The 19,887-nt window shown below is 37.3% G+C and overlaps 1 protein-coding gene across 1 annotated transcript in view; it reads left to right on the forward strand.

Annotated features, from left to right (window-relative positions):
• The window catches only part of DPYD (dihydropyrimidine dehydrogenase), a 957,062-nt gene that overhangs the window by 522,066 nt on the left and 415,109 nt on the right, over nucleotides 1–19,887 (forward strand). The window contains exon 14 of the mRNA XM_055585018.1: nucleotides 10,361–10,525. Within this exon, the coding sequence (XP_055440993.1) occupies nucleotides 10,361–10,525 (165 nt within the window). The remainder of the gene's footprint in view (nucleotides 1–10,360; nucleotides 10,526–19,887) is intronic.

Here is a 19,887-nt window from a genome sequence, read left to right on the forward strand (position 1 = left end):
AGTTTTATCAATAGCTTATAACAATATTCACTATTCTATCAAAAAATTCATTAAGCAAATTTCTTATTCTACCATGTGTTTCTGCAGTTCAGGAATAAATCTTTAAAATTACATACTATGAATGCTTGTAGAAAGCCTCTGTTGCTCCTCCACCCCCTAATTTCTCCCCCAACTTACTCCAAAAAGTAATAGTGGTAATTGTTTTAAGTTATTCTCTGAGTTATTTTTTTATATTTCATCACAGAAGCATGTTTAGGTATCATAATATATTTTTTATATCTTGCTCTTTTCACTTAACATATTTTTAAAAATTCATTTGTTGTAGTATGATAGCTGCAGTTCACTCTGCAAATTTTGTTTTTCATTTTCATCTACCATTTTTGGATGCCAATTCTTCTAGTTTTTACCAGCTCATCTCTGAAAGTTTCCTTTTCAATTTCATTGAGTCCATTGTGATTATCTTACTCCAGCAGTAACCATGGAAACAGCATAGTTTTTTTTTTTTTAAGCATAAGAAAGGTCAAGTAAATGATCTTAAGCAAACAAATATAATCAGCCTGTTTACCATTTAAATCTCTTTACTAGTACTGAAAAATCTCTAACATCACTCTGAATATTAAGAGGTCACTAGCACTCCATTTTATAATGGTAATTACAGTATCACTTGAAGCAGAGATATCACCTAATGCTTTCTGATCAATAAATATCAATTAAAAAAATTGAATATTTCTAATGGGCCAAACACAAGAACTATGGTAATTCATCTTTTTTTTTCTTTTTTATAGAAAATAAACTTTTATCTGTTCTATTTTTGAAGAAAGTGAAAAGAAAGTGAAGTTGCTCAGTCGTGTCTGACTCTTTGCAACCCCATGGACTGTAGCCCACCAGGCTCCTCCATCCATGAGATTCTCCAGGCAAGGGTACTGGAGAGGGTTGCCATTTCCTTCTCCAGGGGATCTTCCCAACCCAGGGATTGAACCTGGGTCTCCCATGTTGTAAGCAGATGTTTTACCAACTGAGCCACCAGGGAAATCATACGTGCTTCACTGGTCGTATGGAGATACCCCATGTCCAAGGTCAGAGAAACCCAGTAAGATGGTAGGCACTGGAGCAGCTGTGAGGAGATACCTCATGTCCAAGGCCAAAGGAGAAGCCCCAACAGGATGACAGGAGGGGCGAATTCACGTTTAGAATCAAACCCCATTCCCAGCAGAGATGCTCAGAGGGCTCAAACAAACCTTGTGCACACCAGGACCCAAGGACCCCACAGAGACTGAGACAGAACTGTGTTTGAGCATTTCCTGTGGAGGTATGGGTCAGCAGTGGTCTGCCACAGGGATAGGGGCTCAGGCTGTGGGTATGGCATAAGTTGTCTTGGAGGAGGTCGCCATTAACCCCACCATAGAGGTACTAGAACTTACATAGGACTGGGGAAAGGATTCTTGGAGGGCACAACAGAACCTTGTGCACCAGGACCCAGGAGAAAGGAACAGTGACCCCACAGGAGACTTGCCTGTGGGTGTTCAGGAGTCTCCAGGGAAGGCGTGGGTCAGTGGTGGCCTGCTGCAGGGTTGGGGGCAAGGACTGTAGCAGTACATGCATGGGATCCTTTGAGGAAGGTCACCATTATCTTCATTACCTCCACCATAGTTTGGCCCCAGGTCAATAGCACAGAGGGAACACAGCTACACCCATCAACAGTCCTGCTCATCAAAACAAGAACCAGGATCCCCCTCAGTCAGTCTATCCCATCAGGAAGCTTTCATAAGCCTCTTATCCTTCTCCATCAGGGGGCAGACAGACTGAAAGCCACAATCACAGATAACCAACCAATATAATCACATGGACCACAACCTTGTCTAACTCATTGAAACTATGACCCTTGCCATGTAGGGCCATCCAAGGCAGATGGTTCATGGTGGAGAGTTCTGACAAAATGTGGTCCACTGGAGAAGGGAATGGCAAACCACTTCAGTATTCCTGCCTTGAGAACCCCATGAACAGTATGAAAAGGCAAAAAGATAGGACACTGAAAGATGAACTCCCCAGGTTGTTAGGTACCCAATATGCTACTTGAGATCAGTGGAGAAATAACTCCAGAAAGAATGAAGAGACGGAGCCAAAGCAAAAACATCATCCAGTTGTGCATGTGACTGGTAATAGAAATAAGGTCTGATGCTGTAAAGAGCAATATTGCATAGGAACTAGAATGTTAGGTCCATGAATCAAGGCAAATTAGAGGTGGTGAACAGGAGATGGCAAGAGTGAACATAGACTAGGAATCAGCAAACTAAAATGGACTGGAATGGGTGAATTTAACTCAGATGATCATTATATCTACTATTGTGGGCAAGAATCCCTTTGAAGAAATGGAGTAGCCATCATAGTCAACAAAAGAGTCCAAAATGCAGTACTTGAGTGCAGTCTCAAAAACAACAGAATGATCTCTGTTTGTTTCCAAGGCAAACCATTCAATATCATGGTAATCCAAGCCTATGCCCTGACCAGTAATGCTGAAGAAGCTGAAGTTGAATGGTTCTATGAAGACCTACAAGACCTTCTAGAACTAACACCCAAAAAAGATGTCCTCTTCATTATAGGGGACAGCAATGCAAAGGTAAGAAGTCAAGAGCTACCTGGAGTAACAGGCAAATTTGACCTTGGTGTACAGAATGAAGCAGGGGAAAAGCCAATAGAGTTCTGCCAAGAAAATGCACTGGTCATAGGAAACACCCTCTTCCAACAACACAAGAGAAGACTCTACACATGGACATCACCAGATGGCCAACACTGAAATCAGATTGATGATATTCTTTGCAGACAAAGATGGAGAAGCTCTATACAGTCAGCAAAAACAAGACCGGGAGCTGACTGTGGCTCAGATTGTGAACTCCTTATTGCCAAATTCAAACTTAAGTTGAAAAAGTAGGCAAAACCACTAGACCATTCAGTTATTACCTAAATCAAATCCCTAATGATTATACAGTGGAAGTGAGAAATAGATTTAAGGGACTAGATCTGATAGACAGAGTGCCTGATGAAGTATGGACGGAGGTTCGTGACATTGTACAGGAGACAGGGAGCAACACCATCCACAAGAAAAATAAATGCAAAAAAGCAAAATGGCTGTCTGAGGACGCCTTAAAAATAACTGTGAAAAGAAGAGAAGCCAGAAACAAAGGAGAAAAGGAAAGATATACCCATTTGAATGCAGAGTTCCAAAGAATAGCAAGGAGAGGTAAGAAAGCCTTTCTCAATGATCAGTGCAAAGAAATAAAGGAAAACAATAGAATGGGAAAGACTAATGATCTCTTCAACAAAATTAGAGATACCAAGGGAACATTTCATGCAAAGATAGGTTCAATAAAGGACAGAAATAGTATGGACCTAAGAGAGGCAGAAGATATTAAAAAAGAGGTGTTAAGAATACACAAAACCTATACAATATTGTGAAGTTAAAAAATTTTTTTAAAAATTAAAAAAAAAGAATACGCAGAACTGTACAAAAAAGATCTTCATGACCCAGATAATCACAGTGGTGTGCTCACTGACCTAGAGCCAGACATCCTGGAGTGTGAAGTCAAGTGGGCCTTAGGAAGCATCGCTACGAACTAAGCTAGTGGAGGTGATGGAATTCCAGTGGAGCTCTTTCAAATCCTGAAAGATGATGCTGTGAAAGTGCTGTCAATATGCCAGCAAATTTGGAAAACTCAGCAGTGGCCACAGATGGAAAAGGTCAGTTTTCATTCCAATCCCAAAGAAAGGCAATGCCAAAGAAAGCTCAAGCTACTGCACAATTAAATTCATCTCACACACTAGCAAAGTAATGCTCAAAATTCTCCAAGCCAGGCTTCAACAGTACGGGAACTGTAAATTCCAGATGTTCAAGCTGGATTTCGAAAAGGGAGAGAAACCAGAAATCAAATTGCCAACATCCATTGGATCATCAAAAAAGCAAGGGAGTTCCAGAAAAATATCTATTTCTGCTTTATTGACTATACCAAAACCTTTGATTGTGTGGATCACAATAAATTGTGGAAAATTCTGAAAGAGATGGGAATACCAAACCACCTGACCTGCCTCTTGAGAAATCTGTATGCAGATCAGGAAGCAACAGTTAAGACTGGACATGGAACAACAGACTTGTTCCAAATACGAAAAGGAGTATGTCAAGGCTGTGTATTGTCCCCCTGCTTATTTAATTTACATGCAGAGTTCATCATGAGAAACGCTGGGCTGGATGAAGCAGAAGCTGAAATCAAGATTTCCGGGAGAAATATCAGTAACCTCAGATATGCAGATGACTCCACCCTTATGGCAGAAATTGAAGAAGAACTAAAGAGGCTCTTGATGAAAGTGAAAGAGGAGAGTGAAAAAGTTGGCTTAAAGCCTCAACATTCAGAAAACAAAGATCATGGCATCCAGACCCATCACTTCATGGCAAATAGATGGGGAAACAGTGGAAACAGTGTCAGACTTTATTTTTTGGGGCGCCAAAATCACTGCAGATGGTGACTGCAGCCATGAAATTAAAAGACGCTTACTCCTTGGAAGGAAACCTAGATAGCATATTAAAAAGCAGAGACATTACTTTGCCAACAAAGGTCTGTCTAGTCAAGGCTATGTTTTTTCCAATAGTCGTGTACGGATGTAAGAGTTGGACTGTAAAGAAAGCTGAGCACCAAGAAATTGATGCTTTTGAACTGTAATGTTGAAGAAGAGTCTTGAGAGTCCCTTGGACTGCAAGGAGATCCAACCAGTCCATTCTAAAAGAAATCAGTCCTGAATCTTCATTGGAAGGAATGATGTTGAAGCTAAAACTCCAATACTTTGGCCACCTGATGTGAAGAGCTGACTCATTTGAAAAGACCCTGATGCCAGGAAAGATTGAAGATGAGAGGAGAAGGGGACGACAGAGGATGAGATGTTTAGATGGCATCATGACTCAATGGACATGAGTTTGAGTAATCTGTGGGTGTTGGTGATGGACAGGGAGGTCTGGCGTGCTGCAGTCCATGGGGTTGCAAAGAGTCGGACACGACTGAGCGACTGAACTGATTTTTTAATATGTTTATTTTGTTTTGTTAACTCCCTTGCAATGCTAATATGATTTATCTATTAAACATTAAAGCAAAATATTATCTTATTAAATAATACATTCTAGTATTCCCAGGTCAAATGCTTTAGTTAGTTATTGCCCGATTATTGAAGCTCTAACTCTAATCAGATAACTATGGATTATTGATTGTATCCAAGTTTTCATTCATCTTTCATTTAATTCAAAAAGTCTGAATCTCCAGTCAGTGGAGAAGGTTTTTGACAAAGCAATGGCATATATGACTGCATTTGCAAAACAAAATCTAAAATAAAGTTTATGTTACTGATTTATTATTGGGTGTCCATATTGGAATTTTGGCACTTTAGATGAATTTGAAATATTCATATGCTGAATTTTTAAATTGCTGTGATGGTAACAATTGACTCATGGATAGTTGAGTTCTACACAATAGATGGCTGTAATTGGGGCAGTTATTAAGGATCTTCAGTGCTTGAGTTAAGGAAAGAGAAAACTGATCAATTTAGAGCACTATTGTTGTTCAGTCATAAGTCATACTTATGTGTGTGCTAACTCGCTTCAGTCATGTCTGACTCTTTGCAACCCTATGGACTGTAGCCATCCGGGCTCCTCTGTCCATAGCATTCTCCAGGCAAGAATATTGGAGTGGGTTGCCATTCCGTTCTCCAGGGAAATTTTCCCAACCCGGGTATTGAACCCGTGTCTGTTATATCTCCTGCATTGGCAGGCGAGTTCTTTACTGCTAGCGCCACCTGGGCAAGCTGCTAAGTCATAAATCAACATAAAGGAATAAACAATACGTGTCATGAAGTAGAGAAAATTTCCCTTTGATTTGCCTTCTACTTCCTGTTGATTCTTGGTTAAGGAAATCATTGATAATCCTCAAATGGTATATTACAGTTTAACATTGGTTTATAGAAGAGGAAAATGAAACGACTCCAACATTAACAATAAATTCAGCCCATAGTACACAAATTCTCTAATGGAAGAATTTGAGGTTTTAAGGTATCACTGAGGCAGGACATTTGAAGAAAGAAGCATTTGCTTAACTGTCATTAAATGTCACAGTTTATTGATCCTTTTGGCTGTTTTGAGTTCCTGGCAAAATTGTCATTAGGAAGAATCCTGTAAAATAGCATATGGCTTAAAAGTTCTGGGCTATTGAGTTTTTCCGTTCTCAGTACAGCTGTTATTCTTCTATTTATGTCTTTTTATTTTATTATATAAAAAAATCTCTGTACAGTCTGTGAAGATGTGAGCACAACCTAGGCACAAATAAATACAAGAGGCAACTATAGCTGGTTTAGGTCTTGATAGGAAGAAATCATCTTATCAGGACCTTACCCAAAGAAATCTCTTAGGAATTCTCATCCACTTGAACTGGAAAAGCATAAGAGTTAGTTTATATATCAATGAGGTTATTCTGTTTGGATCTTAGCGAGCTGATAAATCCAGCAATTTCGGGTCAATGGTCAGGAAGGTCTTAGAAGTTACAGGGTTGCTGCTGCTGCTGCTAAGTCGCTTCAGTCGTGTCCGACTCTGTGCCACCCCATAGACAGCAGCCCACCAGTCTCCCCTGTCCCTAGGATTCTCCAGGCAAGAACACTGGAGTGGGTTGCCATTTTCTTCTCCAATGCATGAAAGTGAAAAGTGAAGTCGCTCAGTTGTGTCCAACTCTTAGCGACCCCATGGCCTGCAGCCCACCAGGCTCCTCCGTCCATGGGATTTTCCAGGCAAGACTACTGGAGTGGGTTGCCATTGCCTTCTCTGAAGTTACAGGGTGGTCAAGTTCAATTATGCTTTGTGTCATTGAAGCTCTGCGGTAGGCTAGGATGGGGAGAAGCGGAGTATTAAGCAAACTACATCACTGCCTGCAGGTATCAGGATGTAGCCATAGTGTTGGGTAGGAGACTGTTTTCAGAGAAAGTGTCTCTGAGGGAACAGGGTAAGCAAGTAAATGGACTAGTGTGTGTGTGTGTGCAGGCTAAGTCACTTCTGTAGTGTCTGACTCTGCTATATTGTGGACTGTAGCCCGCCAGGCTCTTCTGTCTATGGGATTCTCCAAGCCAGAATATTAGACTGGATTACCATTCCCTCCTCCAGGGAATCTTCCTATTTAAGCCACAAATGAATGAGTTCCTGAATGTAAGTCCAAGCCCATTTGTTCACCAATAGAATAAGGCCAACAATGAATACCTTATAGTTCCCATGCCTCAGGACAAACCCTATTCTAGTGCCTAGGGTTTTAGTCTGGGTTCCTTCTTAAAACATTATTTGAAACAACAAGAATCTACTGCATAGCAACTATTTTGTAATAATCTATAATTGAAAAAAATCTGAAAAAAATACACACACTGTGCATGCATGCTCGGTTGTGCCCAACTCTTTACAACTCCATGGACCGTCCCAGGCTCTGTTGTCCACGGAATTTTCCAAACAATAATACTGGAGTAGGTTGCCTTTTCCTACTTGAGGGGACTCTTCATGACCCAGGGATAAAACCCATGTTTCCTGTGACTTCTGCATTGGCAGGAGGATTCTTTACCATTGCACCACCTGGGAAGGTCACACACACACACAAAAGAATCATTTTGCTCTACACATAAAGCTAACCCAGCATTATAAATCAGCTGTACTTCAATTGAAAAAAATTATTTGACCCATTAAAAGCTAGGCTAGAAGCTGGTTATGTAATAGTAAACAGGATAAAGTTCCTTCCTTTCAAATTTACACTCTACTGGAATGTACTGACAAGAATATAGACAATAAAAATATAGAGTATTAAGAGTACCAATTGGGAAAGTTATGTACTGTGACGATGGTGTGAATAAGATCAGATTAAGTGATGGTGTTGGAGAGATCAGAAAGGATTCCTAAACAGACTGAGGTCTAAGCTAAGTCCTAAAGAATGGTCAGGAGCAGCAAGTCTAACGCATGAGTCAGTTTTGTTGAATAAGCAGAAAGTGCCACTTCCAGATGCAGGGGTTTAGAATTAACCTCCCCAAAATGTGTCACTTTTGCATGAAGGTTATTTTGAGCTAAAAGAAGTCAAGATGCTTCAGCTTCAAGAGAAACCATTGCCCTCCCTTAACTACATAGAAGAATTTAAATTGGGAGTTTTTCCCAGAAAGGAGTTACTTACCTAAAGTGATCCCGTCTATACAACAAGGCAAGCATCTGCTTATCAAATATTTACTCTTCTTATTGACCAACAATGACCCTTCTGTTCTTGGAAGCCCTGTACCCCCATTCCTTTCCTTAACTCCGAATGGCATGTATATTTCATTTAACTTTTCTGTCTCTGAACCTCTCATGTATGTGGTGACTCTGATGCTCTCACGTATGTGGAATTCCTGACATATGAAGTGAACTTCATTTTCTCCTGTTAGTCTATCTCATGTCAGTTTAATTCTTAGACTAGTCTGAAAATCTAGAAGCATAGAGGAAAGTTTTTTCCTCCTTAACACAAACCAATAAATTATAAGACAGTCATTTAAAACATGTGGCCTTTCATTTGTGGAACTACCCAGTGCTAGGGGACATGACTTGATGAACTGAATATGAACTCTTGTCCTGAATATATTTGCCTCCTTGGTCAAATTCTCCTGTGCTGAGCACAGCCTGTGACCTAGATTGGCCTTATCAAGGTGACGAAAAATTAGAGTAGAGAAGATAGCAGAGGAAAGGAGGAGCTCAAAGCTTAAAATTATGGCTCTTGAAAATTGAAATATGAGAGAAAATCAACCTGATTTGAATGAAACATTTCTAGAATTGTCCTCTCAGACCATGACAGCCTGAGAGTCCCTACCTGGATGAGCTGCACAGAAGGTACCTGCAGAGATACACTCCACACATTTAAGCATTTGCCAAGAAAGAAATTGGACTCACTAGGCATGAGCTTCCTGGAGTGACTCTACATGTCATTTTATCCGTTAAGATTGTGTAACATGGTTTCACAACAGCAAATCAAAGTAAGGCTGCTGACGTTCCTACAGTTACAATAGAAGTGAAATAGCTTAATTAGTAAAACATTAACTGGCAGGATTCCTATAAGTAAAAACGTACATATTTAAGGCAGCTTATTGTAACATTTATACCATTTATTTTATAATATACTAATTTGAATGTAAAAGTGAATGTAAATTGCCAGAAATTAACATGCAATGTGTAGAAAAGTCCTTTTATCCTCTGCAACTGTAGCATTTGGCAGATTCAGGAATAAATAATCTTTTGTGGCAAGGGTATGCCTTATCAAACATATGCAGATCAGCACTAATTAATGCTAATTAAGGTTTCCTGTCTATCTAGTTGGAAAAACGTCCAAATGTTATGAAATCCAGTTAGTATGCCTATTACGCTAATTGTTTTATATGGGGTGGTTCTTAATTAAAATATGTAAATTGACCTTAATTGCTATATACTAATGGGGGTTCATGTTATCTCACTAAAAGTGACAAGATGGTGAGGAGGGGTACTTAAATGACTAATTCTGATAAATCCTTAACTAAATGACCTTTACTCAAAATTAATTTTAATTGGAAGTTGGCTAAAGAAACATTTTTCTTCTTTGTTTCATTTTAGTTTTTTGTAATGTAAGAATGTTCCTCTTCTTTGTTAATACAGCTTTAGAAGCAGTTATGGATTGTTAATTACACTTAACAAGCAAGTTAATTTGACTGTTTACTGTTTATAGTTATCAGGAAGTTATTGATATCCTCATTTCAGTTTTGGGAAAAATTGGTTCTTACTGAATGTAAATTTATAGTTAGAATCATATAGGTAAGTCAACCTAGTTTGTTAGAATGTGTTTTAAAATTTGGTGAGTCAGTGGTGCTAATACATACTCTAGCTGATTTATATTGAAATTACTTTCTGGAAAAAAAATTTTCTTTGCAAACATTAACTCTTATTTGAGTTAAAATATCACTAATGATACTTAGATTAAATAGACTGAAATAATATTTTGACATTTTACTTGATGTGTTTTTATTTATTATTTAATTGCAAACAAATTAAAATGTATATGCCACAAACCAGTGTAAATGAATTTATATATTTTTTCCACCATCCTAACCTTTCAATTATAGGAAGTAATTTAAATAAAGCTAACAAATATTATATTTTACTTTTTCATTAAGTAGTTTATGTTCAGCTGTAATTTAAAATATATTAAAAATGTGAGACAGGACTTGGTAGAATGCTGTCATATGGAAATGAGCATAGAATGAAGATAACAGTTTTTCTTTGTAGAAAGGAGACCTAATATCTTTACTCTTTCAACAGGATATAGTGACAAATGTTTCACCCAGAATCATCCGGGGGACCACCTCTGGCCCCATGTATGGCCCTGGACAAAGCTCTTTCCTGAATATTGAGCTCATCAGTGAAAAAACGGCTGCATATTGGTGTCAAAGTGTCACTGAACTAAAAGCCGACTTTCCAGACAATGTAAGTGTGATTTAACGCCTAAAACAAAAGAATTGGCATAAGTTGGTGAATGTTTATTTAAACATCCAATTCATAGGCTTATAAATATTAATGTGTATAATATATTTTATTAAAGAATCTGCCAGTTGCTTTGCTGATGCATAGAAAGATAAAAAAGAAAGAAATGCTAAAGAACTCATAAAAATCCACACAATGTAAGGCTTTGTTATAAATGGGTGCCATGTAGATGGAAGAAGTATCTATATAAGCAGGAGGAAGAGAAATGAAATACTCATTTTATTGAGTTGGTTTTCACTGTATGTGGCTAGTATTTATGAAGGTGATGACCTTAGGAAGAAATTGCAGACTGTAAATCATTTTAAATATAAAGCTGAAGCAGATGCAGAATTTCTTATGTAGTTTATATTTTTCAGTGGGAAATAACTTACCAAATATTTTAACACCTTTATTCTGAATGAGCAAACTAGTTTTTATAAAACCTTTTTTTCTTTCTAAAGTACTATATACAAATATTATAGTAAAATCAGGCTTACAGACAGTATTTCGTTTCTTTGTGGATTTTTATATATTGCCTGTGGTGTCTTTTAGTCCACAGTATTTTTCTCTTCAATATTGGTTAGGATTGTCCTTCATGTCAGTCATTCATTCTCCTCCTTGTCCCCTAGCCCCTTTCACTGTGCACACACATGCACACACACACATTTCTCTCTCTTTCTCTCTCTCTCAATGAGCTGGTGGTGAATTGATGTTGAGGTTTGGGGCAATGTTTGCATTGTAAAAAGATTTTTCTGCGATGATCTTTTAGAGATAAATGCTGCTGCTGCTGCTGCTGCTAAGTTGCTTCAGTCATGTCCGACTCTGTGCAACCCCATAGACGGCAGCCCACCAGGCTCCTCTGTCCCTGGGATTCTCCAGGCAAGAATACTGGAGTGGGTTGCCATCTCCTTCTCCAATGCATGAAAATGAAAAGTGAAAGTGAAGTCGCTCAGTCATGCCCAACTCTTAGCAACCCCATGGACTGGAGCCTACCAGGCTTCTCCGTCCATGGGATTTTCCAGGCAAGAGTACTGGAGTGGGGTGCCACTGCCTTGAGAACACTTCAAATATTCTAATAATAATAATAATAATAATAAATAATTTAATTGAAATATGTGGATGTTTGCCCACAAACTGATAAATCAGAAAATTTTACAAAGGGACTTAAGCTATCACACATTTGCCTAGCTCATCAGGTTTATTTTTCTGTTTTAGAAAGCTCTAATTGTTTCCAAAATCTCTCTTATCTTAAAAGAAAATATAATCACATAAGATACAATTTATCTTCTTCAGTTCAACCCTTCAGATGTGAAAGAAACTATATAAAGGCCATCGGAAATCAATAGCTTCTGCTTATTAGGAATTTTTTTAATTTTGGAGCTTGATGTTGCAATTATCAGTATGAGCATTATACAATCAACTCTAGTAACAATTTTGTTGGACTATTTGCATTTTAAAGAATCCACATGTTTTGGAAATCTCTTCTCATAATGCCAAGGACAAAAGTGTTCAACCATAAAAATAATTAATAATATATTTTAAAACATAGTCTACAGTTTTATGAAATAAAATAATAATGGTAATAAGTAAGTGTGTGTGCAATGGCACCCCGCTCCAGTACTCTTGCCTGTAAAATCCCATGGACGGAGGAGCCTGGTAGGCTGCAGTTCATGGGGTCGCTAAAAGTCAGACACGACTGAGCAACTTCATTTTGACTTTTCACTTTCATGCATTGGAGAAGGAAATGGCAACCCGCTCCAGTGTTCTTGCCTGGAGAATCCCAGGGACGGTGGAGCCTGATGGGCTGCCGCCTATGGGATCGCACAGAGTCGGACACGACCGAAGCGACTTAGCAGCAGTGCATGCTTAGTTGGTTCAGTCATGTTTGACTCTTTGTGACACTATGACCCTATGTAAGAATGAGCACTTATATAATAATCACTCTGTACTAGATATGGTTATAAATGCTTTATATATTTTAATACTCATTTAATTTTCTGATAGCTTTATAAGATAGGTAGCACTATTTCCCCCATTTCACACATGAGGAAACTGAGGCATGTGGCATTAGGTAGCATGCCTAAGGCTCACAGCTGTTATATGGTGATGCCAAAATTTGAACTTGAAATTTGATTTTAGCATCTATGCCCTTTCTAGTAATAGTGTTCAAGAGTATACTTGCTTATATTGCAATATCATTTCAGGTCCTCTTAAAAGCTCAGTATTACTTATTTAATGCAAAATAAGAATATTATGAAATATTCCTTCAATAGTATTTAGATGAACCAATGTAATTAAAAAAACCCTTTTTCTGGACAATAACTCTTATTAATAACTTGTCTTAAAGCTCACCTGATACTTTCTACCCTCTTTTGAGCAGGAATAAGATGTTATAATAATGGCCTCTAAGAAATGACAGTAAGTAGACAAGAAAGTTAAGACAGAACCCTTGCTTTGTGATTCTACAGTCAAGTAGAAAGACTTGAACGCATTTAAATGTTCTTTTCAATTTCCCTGGAAACAATTTTCTTCTCTTATAATGCTTCTTCTTCTGAGAAAACAATACATGCTTTTCTTGTTGCTAATTCTTTCACCATTTAGATTTCACTCATTATTCTTTTTCTGTATTCTTAGAACTAATTTCTAACATTTTTACTCCCCATATTAAAGTTAACATTTTAAATACAATTAAAATGGCATTCCCATTTGAACCCATAGAAATAATATGTGTGCACCTAGATATTGCCATGCTGAGAGTAGAATATCCCCCACTGTTTTAGAATTACTCTGATGCCAAACCCAATGAGCTGAATGAAAGAAGGTGACCCTTCATTTTCCAAGTTTAATTATCACTCTCACTGGAGTTTTCCCACATCATTCTCAAGTGCCTGGCTGCCACCTTTAATGACAGGGATTGGATAATTCAACCCATTGTGGCAGCTTCTAACCAAGGGTTAACTTTTTTGAAAAAGAAATTGTGTTGGGGGGCTTATAGATCAGCTAACACCCATAACCAGTATCTCTATTTCCAGAGACAGTAGGCACCAGTTGACCATGGAGTAGAGGAGACAGCAGGAAGAACGTCTTGAATATAAAGATGAAATGTCTTGTAAGGGGGCTTGTTTCTTAACTGTCACAGAATTATACCAAAGCCTACACTTGTATGGCTTCCCTGGTGGCACAGTGGTAAAGAATCCACCTGCCAATGCAGGAAACACAAGAGACATGGGTTTGATCCCTGGGTCAGAAAGATCCCCCGTAGTAGGAAATGGCAGCCCATTCCAGTATTCTTTCCTGGAAGATTCCATGGACAGGGGAGCCTGGCGGGCTATAGTCCATGAGGTCACGAAGAATTAGACACGACTGAGCGAATGAGCACCCACACACCCACACACACACATACACACACACATACTAGATTTCTTCTTGGCTTTCAAGGTTTACTTTTATTTATCTGTGAGTTAAATTTGGCACACTGATAATTGTATCAATCAATCTATTACTAAGGGTTTTTTCCCCCCTAAGCTGAGATTTTTGCAATACTTATTATGAAATGTATAATTAAGGCTTACAGAAATCAATTTTAAGTGAATCCTTTCATTCTCACTACAAAAACCTTAGAAATCATATATTTTAGGCTTACAAAAATTTCACCAACAAATACCTGCTGCATTTTGTCTGAAGGCACTGAATTAGGAAGCAAAGACGGACATTTTCTATCATTTGTGGCAGTTAGAGTGAGAGTTAGGTAAAAGGTAAGGATTTATCAGTGACTTGGCTGGTGAAGGTAGAAAAGGGAATAATGGCTTTGTTAGAGAAATTAATGAAGGAAGAACAATGGTATGTAATACTTCTATTATAAGATATGTAATTTCTACTGAAGCCCTTTCTCAGTTTATTACTGAAAGAGCAGCACTGCACACATTATGTTCAAAATGACTCAAGTTGCCCTTCATCAGCATTCTGAAGATGCATTCCTGATTACTAGCCTCTAAATACAGAGTTCTTAACTTTGTGTGGGTGCCATGACCTCTGTAGGCACCCTGGTGAAACCTAAAAGCCCATTTCAGAATACAATTTTGAGTGCATAAAACAAAATTTGCAAGGTAATAAAATATTCCCATTATATTAAAATGAAATTCTTGACTTATCTTAAAAAATATTAGTAATATATATTACTCTTTAGTAAGAGACTAAAAATACAGTCTAATGGCAGATTAATACTTACTGCAGTCTCGATGTAATGGTGACTTCAAATGCCACCTTGAGCCATCTGCAGCAACTCTACTCAACATAATTCTGTGTGGTTTCCTTTGGTGCAAAGTTACAGGTATTGATAGTGTTACACTGGTTTGTTGCTTCATGATAGAGGAAATGATACATTTGAATGAGAGTCTAGGGAAAATAAAGATCTAAATTTTTTTCCATCCGAGTTCATGAATTTACTATTTTTCTCTCAAGAGTTCTAAGGACTTCAGATTAAGAATGTATCTCTTGCATTTCCTAATTCTAGTTGCCTATTAGGATCTCCAGGAGACAGTGTTCATTGCAGCACTGTTTACAACAACCAGAATATGGAAGCAACCTAAGTGTCCATCTACAGATGAATGGATAAAGACAATATAGTACATATATACAATGGAATATTACTCAGCCCTAAAAAAAAGAATTAGTTTGAGTCAGTTGTAGTGAGGTGGATGAATCTAGAGCTTTTTATGCAGAGTGAAGTCAGTCAGATTATGCATTATGCATTATGATTAATGCATAAATCAATATGCATTATTATTGCATATTAATGCATATTTATGGAAACTAGAAAATTAGCAGTGATGAACCTATTTGCAGGGAAGAAATGGAAATGTAGACACAGAGAATGGACTTGTAGACACAGTGAGGAAAGGAGAGGGAAGGATGAACTTAGAAAGTAACATTCACATATATATACTGTGCTGTGCTGTGCTTAGTCGCTCAGTCATACTCAACTCTTTGCAACCCTTTGGACTCTAGCCAGCTAGGCTCATCTGTCCACAGGGATTCTCCAGGCAAGAATATTGGAGTGAGTTGGGTTGGGAACATGGGTGGGAGTAGGAGTGTGTGTGTGTGTGTGTGTGTGTCTGTATATATATATATATATATATATATATATACATATATATATATATATATATAATTATGGCTGATTTGTGGTTTTGTACAGGAAATCAACACAATATTGTAAAGCAATTATCCTCCAATTAAAAAATAAGTTAAAAAGCACAGTATGTTCTAGGAAATTTATAACCGGAACATGAATCTGAGATGTGTCCTAGTTAAGCTGATACACTTGTGAGGAAAAATTAAAGAATTCTTTAGGCATCCAGGCAACAAGATACTATCAAAGGGGAAAGACAGTGATAAAAATTCTCAATATTAAAAATACTCCAGATATTAAATAAAAAAAGAAAGAAAAGTTCAGCACCAAATCTTAGCTTGACTAAGATGATGTAACTAAAACGATGATGTGACCAAAACGATGATGTGACCAAAACGATGTGACCAAAACGATGATGTGACCAAATGATGACTCAGTTACCACTTTCATTGTGGGTGAACTTAATTCACCAAGAAATTAAGTCCAGCCTCATAGCAAAAAGAAAGTCACTGAATAAATATTAGCATTACAGACTTAAAAGTAAAGCCTCACCACACTGCCTTGTTTTAGACCACTTTAGCAAGTTGTTAGAAGGGATGCTTGCTGCCCGCCTAGACAGTGTTCAACCTCAACTCAAAAAGATGCTATAGGTTTCAAACAGAAGACCCTCTGGCCTGGTGTTTGCAGAGAGAGTTTTGGAGAGCCTCCCACCACTGAGCCATGGAAATGCACCTGTCCCTACCTCCAGAGCCCCTTCCACATGTCTGGGAAGAATGAAGGGTTTGAGCTGTACCCCCTCTGTTGATAGATCGTGTCAGGTGTTTGATGGGTATGCAGTTCCCCATGCCTCCCTCACTTGCATGCTCTCTGCCTCCCCTTCTCAGATCCCAGGTCAAGAGAACCCTCCCTGTTTCCTCTGGGGTTTGGCCAGGTCCCCTGCTGTGGTCAGAAGTTCTTCAGTCCTCATGACACTGATCACGGTGGTCTGTTGCCATTTGTGCTGTTTATCAATGTCTGCCTCCCAACAAAGGAGGACTACTAAGTCAGGTGTTTTTCTGGCTCTTAGCACACACCTGATATGTTGGACTTCTAGGAAATTATATCTATATATTAATAAAATGGTCACATTGTTTTATCATCTTAAGTCATAAGTTCAGTCTTTAAGACTAGCCTCAGCATTAATACATGATATTGTTTCTCTCTCTCAGACTTACTTTACTCTTTATGACCTGCTCTAGGACCAAAGACTCAAGGTTTCAACACCATGTCAAAGTTTGCATCTTTTTCAGATGTATTTTAATACATCTGTTAATGTATAAAACATTAACTTGTTAATTTTGAAAATATTTATGTGCTTTGCAGAGGATCCATGTTGAAAAGTAACTAAGTCTGTATGAAGGAGATGAAATAAAAATGATTCAGTGTTTTTTTTTTTTTTTCTTAAAAAAGAATATCTGGGAGAGTTAGGCCCTATACTAGTTCAATCATTTCAGTAATTCTGGCATGGATAAAGTGAATATATATCTATGTGTATGTATATGTAAGTATGTGTATAGATACATATTTGTGTGTGTTTAAAGTTCATCAATTGATTGTACTATATATATAATCAATATCACTCATGAACATTGCATATATCATTAAATATTTATAAAACTCCTAAACCAGAACTATTTACTGGGAGCTGTTTATTTGTGCTAGGAACTGTACTAAGGGCTTTATGTATCTGTGAAACAAAGATTTTCCCCATTTTACAGATGAGGGAACTGACATTAGAGATATTGCTTTAACTGTCCAGATCACAGAGTTAGTAAGTTAATGCATTGAAACTGGAAATCATCCCATTATACCATGAAGCGGGTTCCATTTGACTATAAAGAACCTGAGGAATTAAGAACATATGTATTACAATCCTCCCTTGCTGATATGGGGCAAATAGAATGAGCTTTCTCAACTGCAGACTCTCAAAAACCATTAAAAATCTTTTCACTTGACAGAGAAAGTTCTGTCATTAGTTCCAGTGAAGAATATTTTATGGCTCAGCTCTTTTGGCTTTGCAGAGATGGAGGTGTATCTATAGAAAACAATACCAGCAACTTGGTGTGGGCTGATTTGAACTGTTACCCAGCCTCCTTTTAAGTTCTATATTTTAAAATAGGAAGTTGAGAGTCAGATCTAGATATCTTCTAAACAGGAGGATGCTCTCTGTTTATTCAGCAGACATTCATCACCCCATCATTCCTGTACAGTCTTCTTACAGGTGTCCTGGAGGCTGACTCAGCAGAAGTGGGCTTTCTTTTCTTTGGGAAATGTGTAACTAAGTCTAACTAATTAGAAAAGGTGGGGGGGGGTGTTATTACTCATGCAATCTGGTCAGAGAAATAAAATTTAGTAACAAATAAAACTACAGTAAATGTATTATCAGCCAGCAGTGATCAGTACACGTTCATTACTTTTGCTTTCCTATCACAGAGCTTATAAAGTACAAATAGCACCCTAGCTCTTCTCTCCTCATATCCCAAGAAAAGGGTTTCACCAACAGAGATGTAAGAATCTCATATTTTTAGTGATTCTTCTGAATTTGAGTTACTTATACTTTATGTAGACTATCAGGTCTTCTGATTACTTCTTCAATGTTTTATTCATTGTAGTTCTTTTCCTTAATATCATTCATTCATTTGCTCTATCCAGAATTATTTGAGCTTATTAAGTTTATGTTTCTGTAAATTTCTATGTTCTCAACTGGTTTGTGTTTTTTTTTTTTTTTTTCTTAGAAAAGTACTGGATCAGGCATTGAAGTGAAGCCTAGTGAATCCTCTAGGAAGCCCTTCCCTTTTTCACACCATCGCTTAAGTAGTGATTTTGTAACACTGTGAATTCCAGAAGACAGATATTTCCCAACTTCCTTTTTTTTGCTAAAATCTCAAACAATTATCCAGTGACATTATTATTAAAAAAAAAAGATCTATTTAGTGTATATAAATAAAAATAAATCATATTTAAATATATCATAGTCTAAAAAATAAATCATAAAATGGAAATTTAAAATATTAAAGTGGATGGGGCAAAACAGTCCATGTCCAGTTATCTTAATAAGTATCTATTTTCACTTTTATAGAGTATATGGAGTCCAGGGATGAAAGGCATAGGGTTTAGAATCAGAATGGATTTAAATCTCAGCAGCTCCTCTGACTTGTTGCTTTATTGATACTTAGCCTCATTCTCATCAGTATGATGATAATACCATCTCTCAGAGTTTGTTGTAAAAATTAAATGAGATATTATAGGTAATGGGCTTGACATATTGCAACTATTTGTGACTTTAAATTATACTGCAGAGATGTGTCCTTAGTCACTCAGTTGTGTCTCTTTGAGACCTCATGGACTATAGCTGGCCAGGCTCCTTTGTCCCTGGGATTCTCCCAGCAAGTATATTGGAGTGGGTTGCCATTTCCTTCTCCAAGGGATCTTCCCAACCCAGGGATCAAACCCATATCTCTCACATCTCCTGCATTGGCAGACAGATTCTTTACCACTGAGCCACCTGGAAAACACTTCATACAATAACTTTGTGCATTTAGATTTTATTTCTACTAAAAATAATAATTTTTTTTCATGAAATATTCTGAGGGGTAGATTTAGCAAATAGAAGGAAACATCATTTTTATAGCTCTTGAATCATGTTGCCCAATTGATTTTCAAAACATTTATAAACAGTTCATATAAAAGACACTATTTCAGAAATAATTACCAATTAAAAATTAAATACTAAGTTCATAAATATATTTTTAGTGATTATTCTGAATTTGAGTTAATTATATGTTATGTAGAATGTAAGGTCTTCTGATTCTTTCCTCAGTGTTTCATTCATTGTACTTCTTTGCCTTAATATCATTCATTCATTTGACTTAGCTTCTGATTAAAATAAAGCTAGAATAATGACAGTTATTTTCTTGTTTTCAGCATAGAAGCAAAGAAAAATTAAACTATATTTAATTCCACAAACAAGAGTAGCCAAAATTAATAAGAAAACATAATATAGCTCATAGTTACATGATTTGTTTCTGGCTCCATGTAGCCAAGCATTTTCTTAAAATAAGGCATTTCTAGTTCCTTTAAAAAAAAAAAAAACAACATTAGCAGCATCCTAGATGGAGTAATGGGACTGGATTTATTCTCTCAATTGAAATAGTAG

This window comes from Bubalus kerabau, chromosome 6, assembly GCF_029407905.1.
Source record: "Bubalus kerabau isolate K-KA32 ecotype Philippines breed swamp buffalo chromosome 6, PCC_UOA_SB_1v2, whole genome shotgun sequence".
NCBI lineage: Eukaryota > Metazoa > Chordata > Mammalia > Artiodactyla > Bovidae > Bubalus > Bubalus kerabau.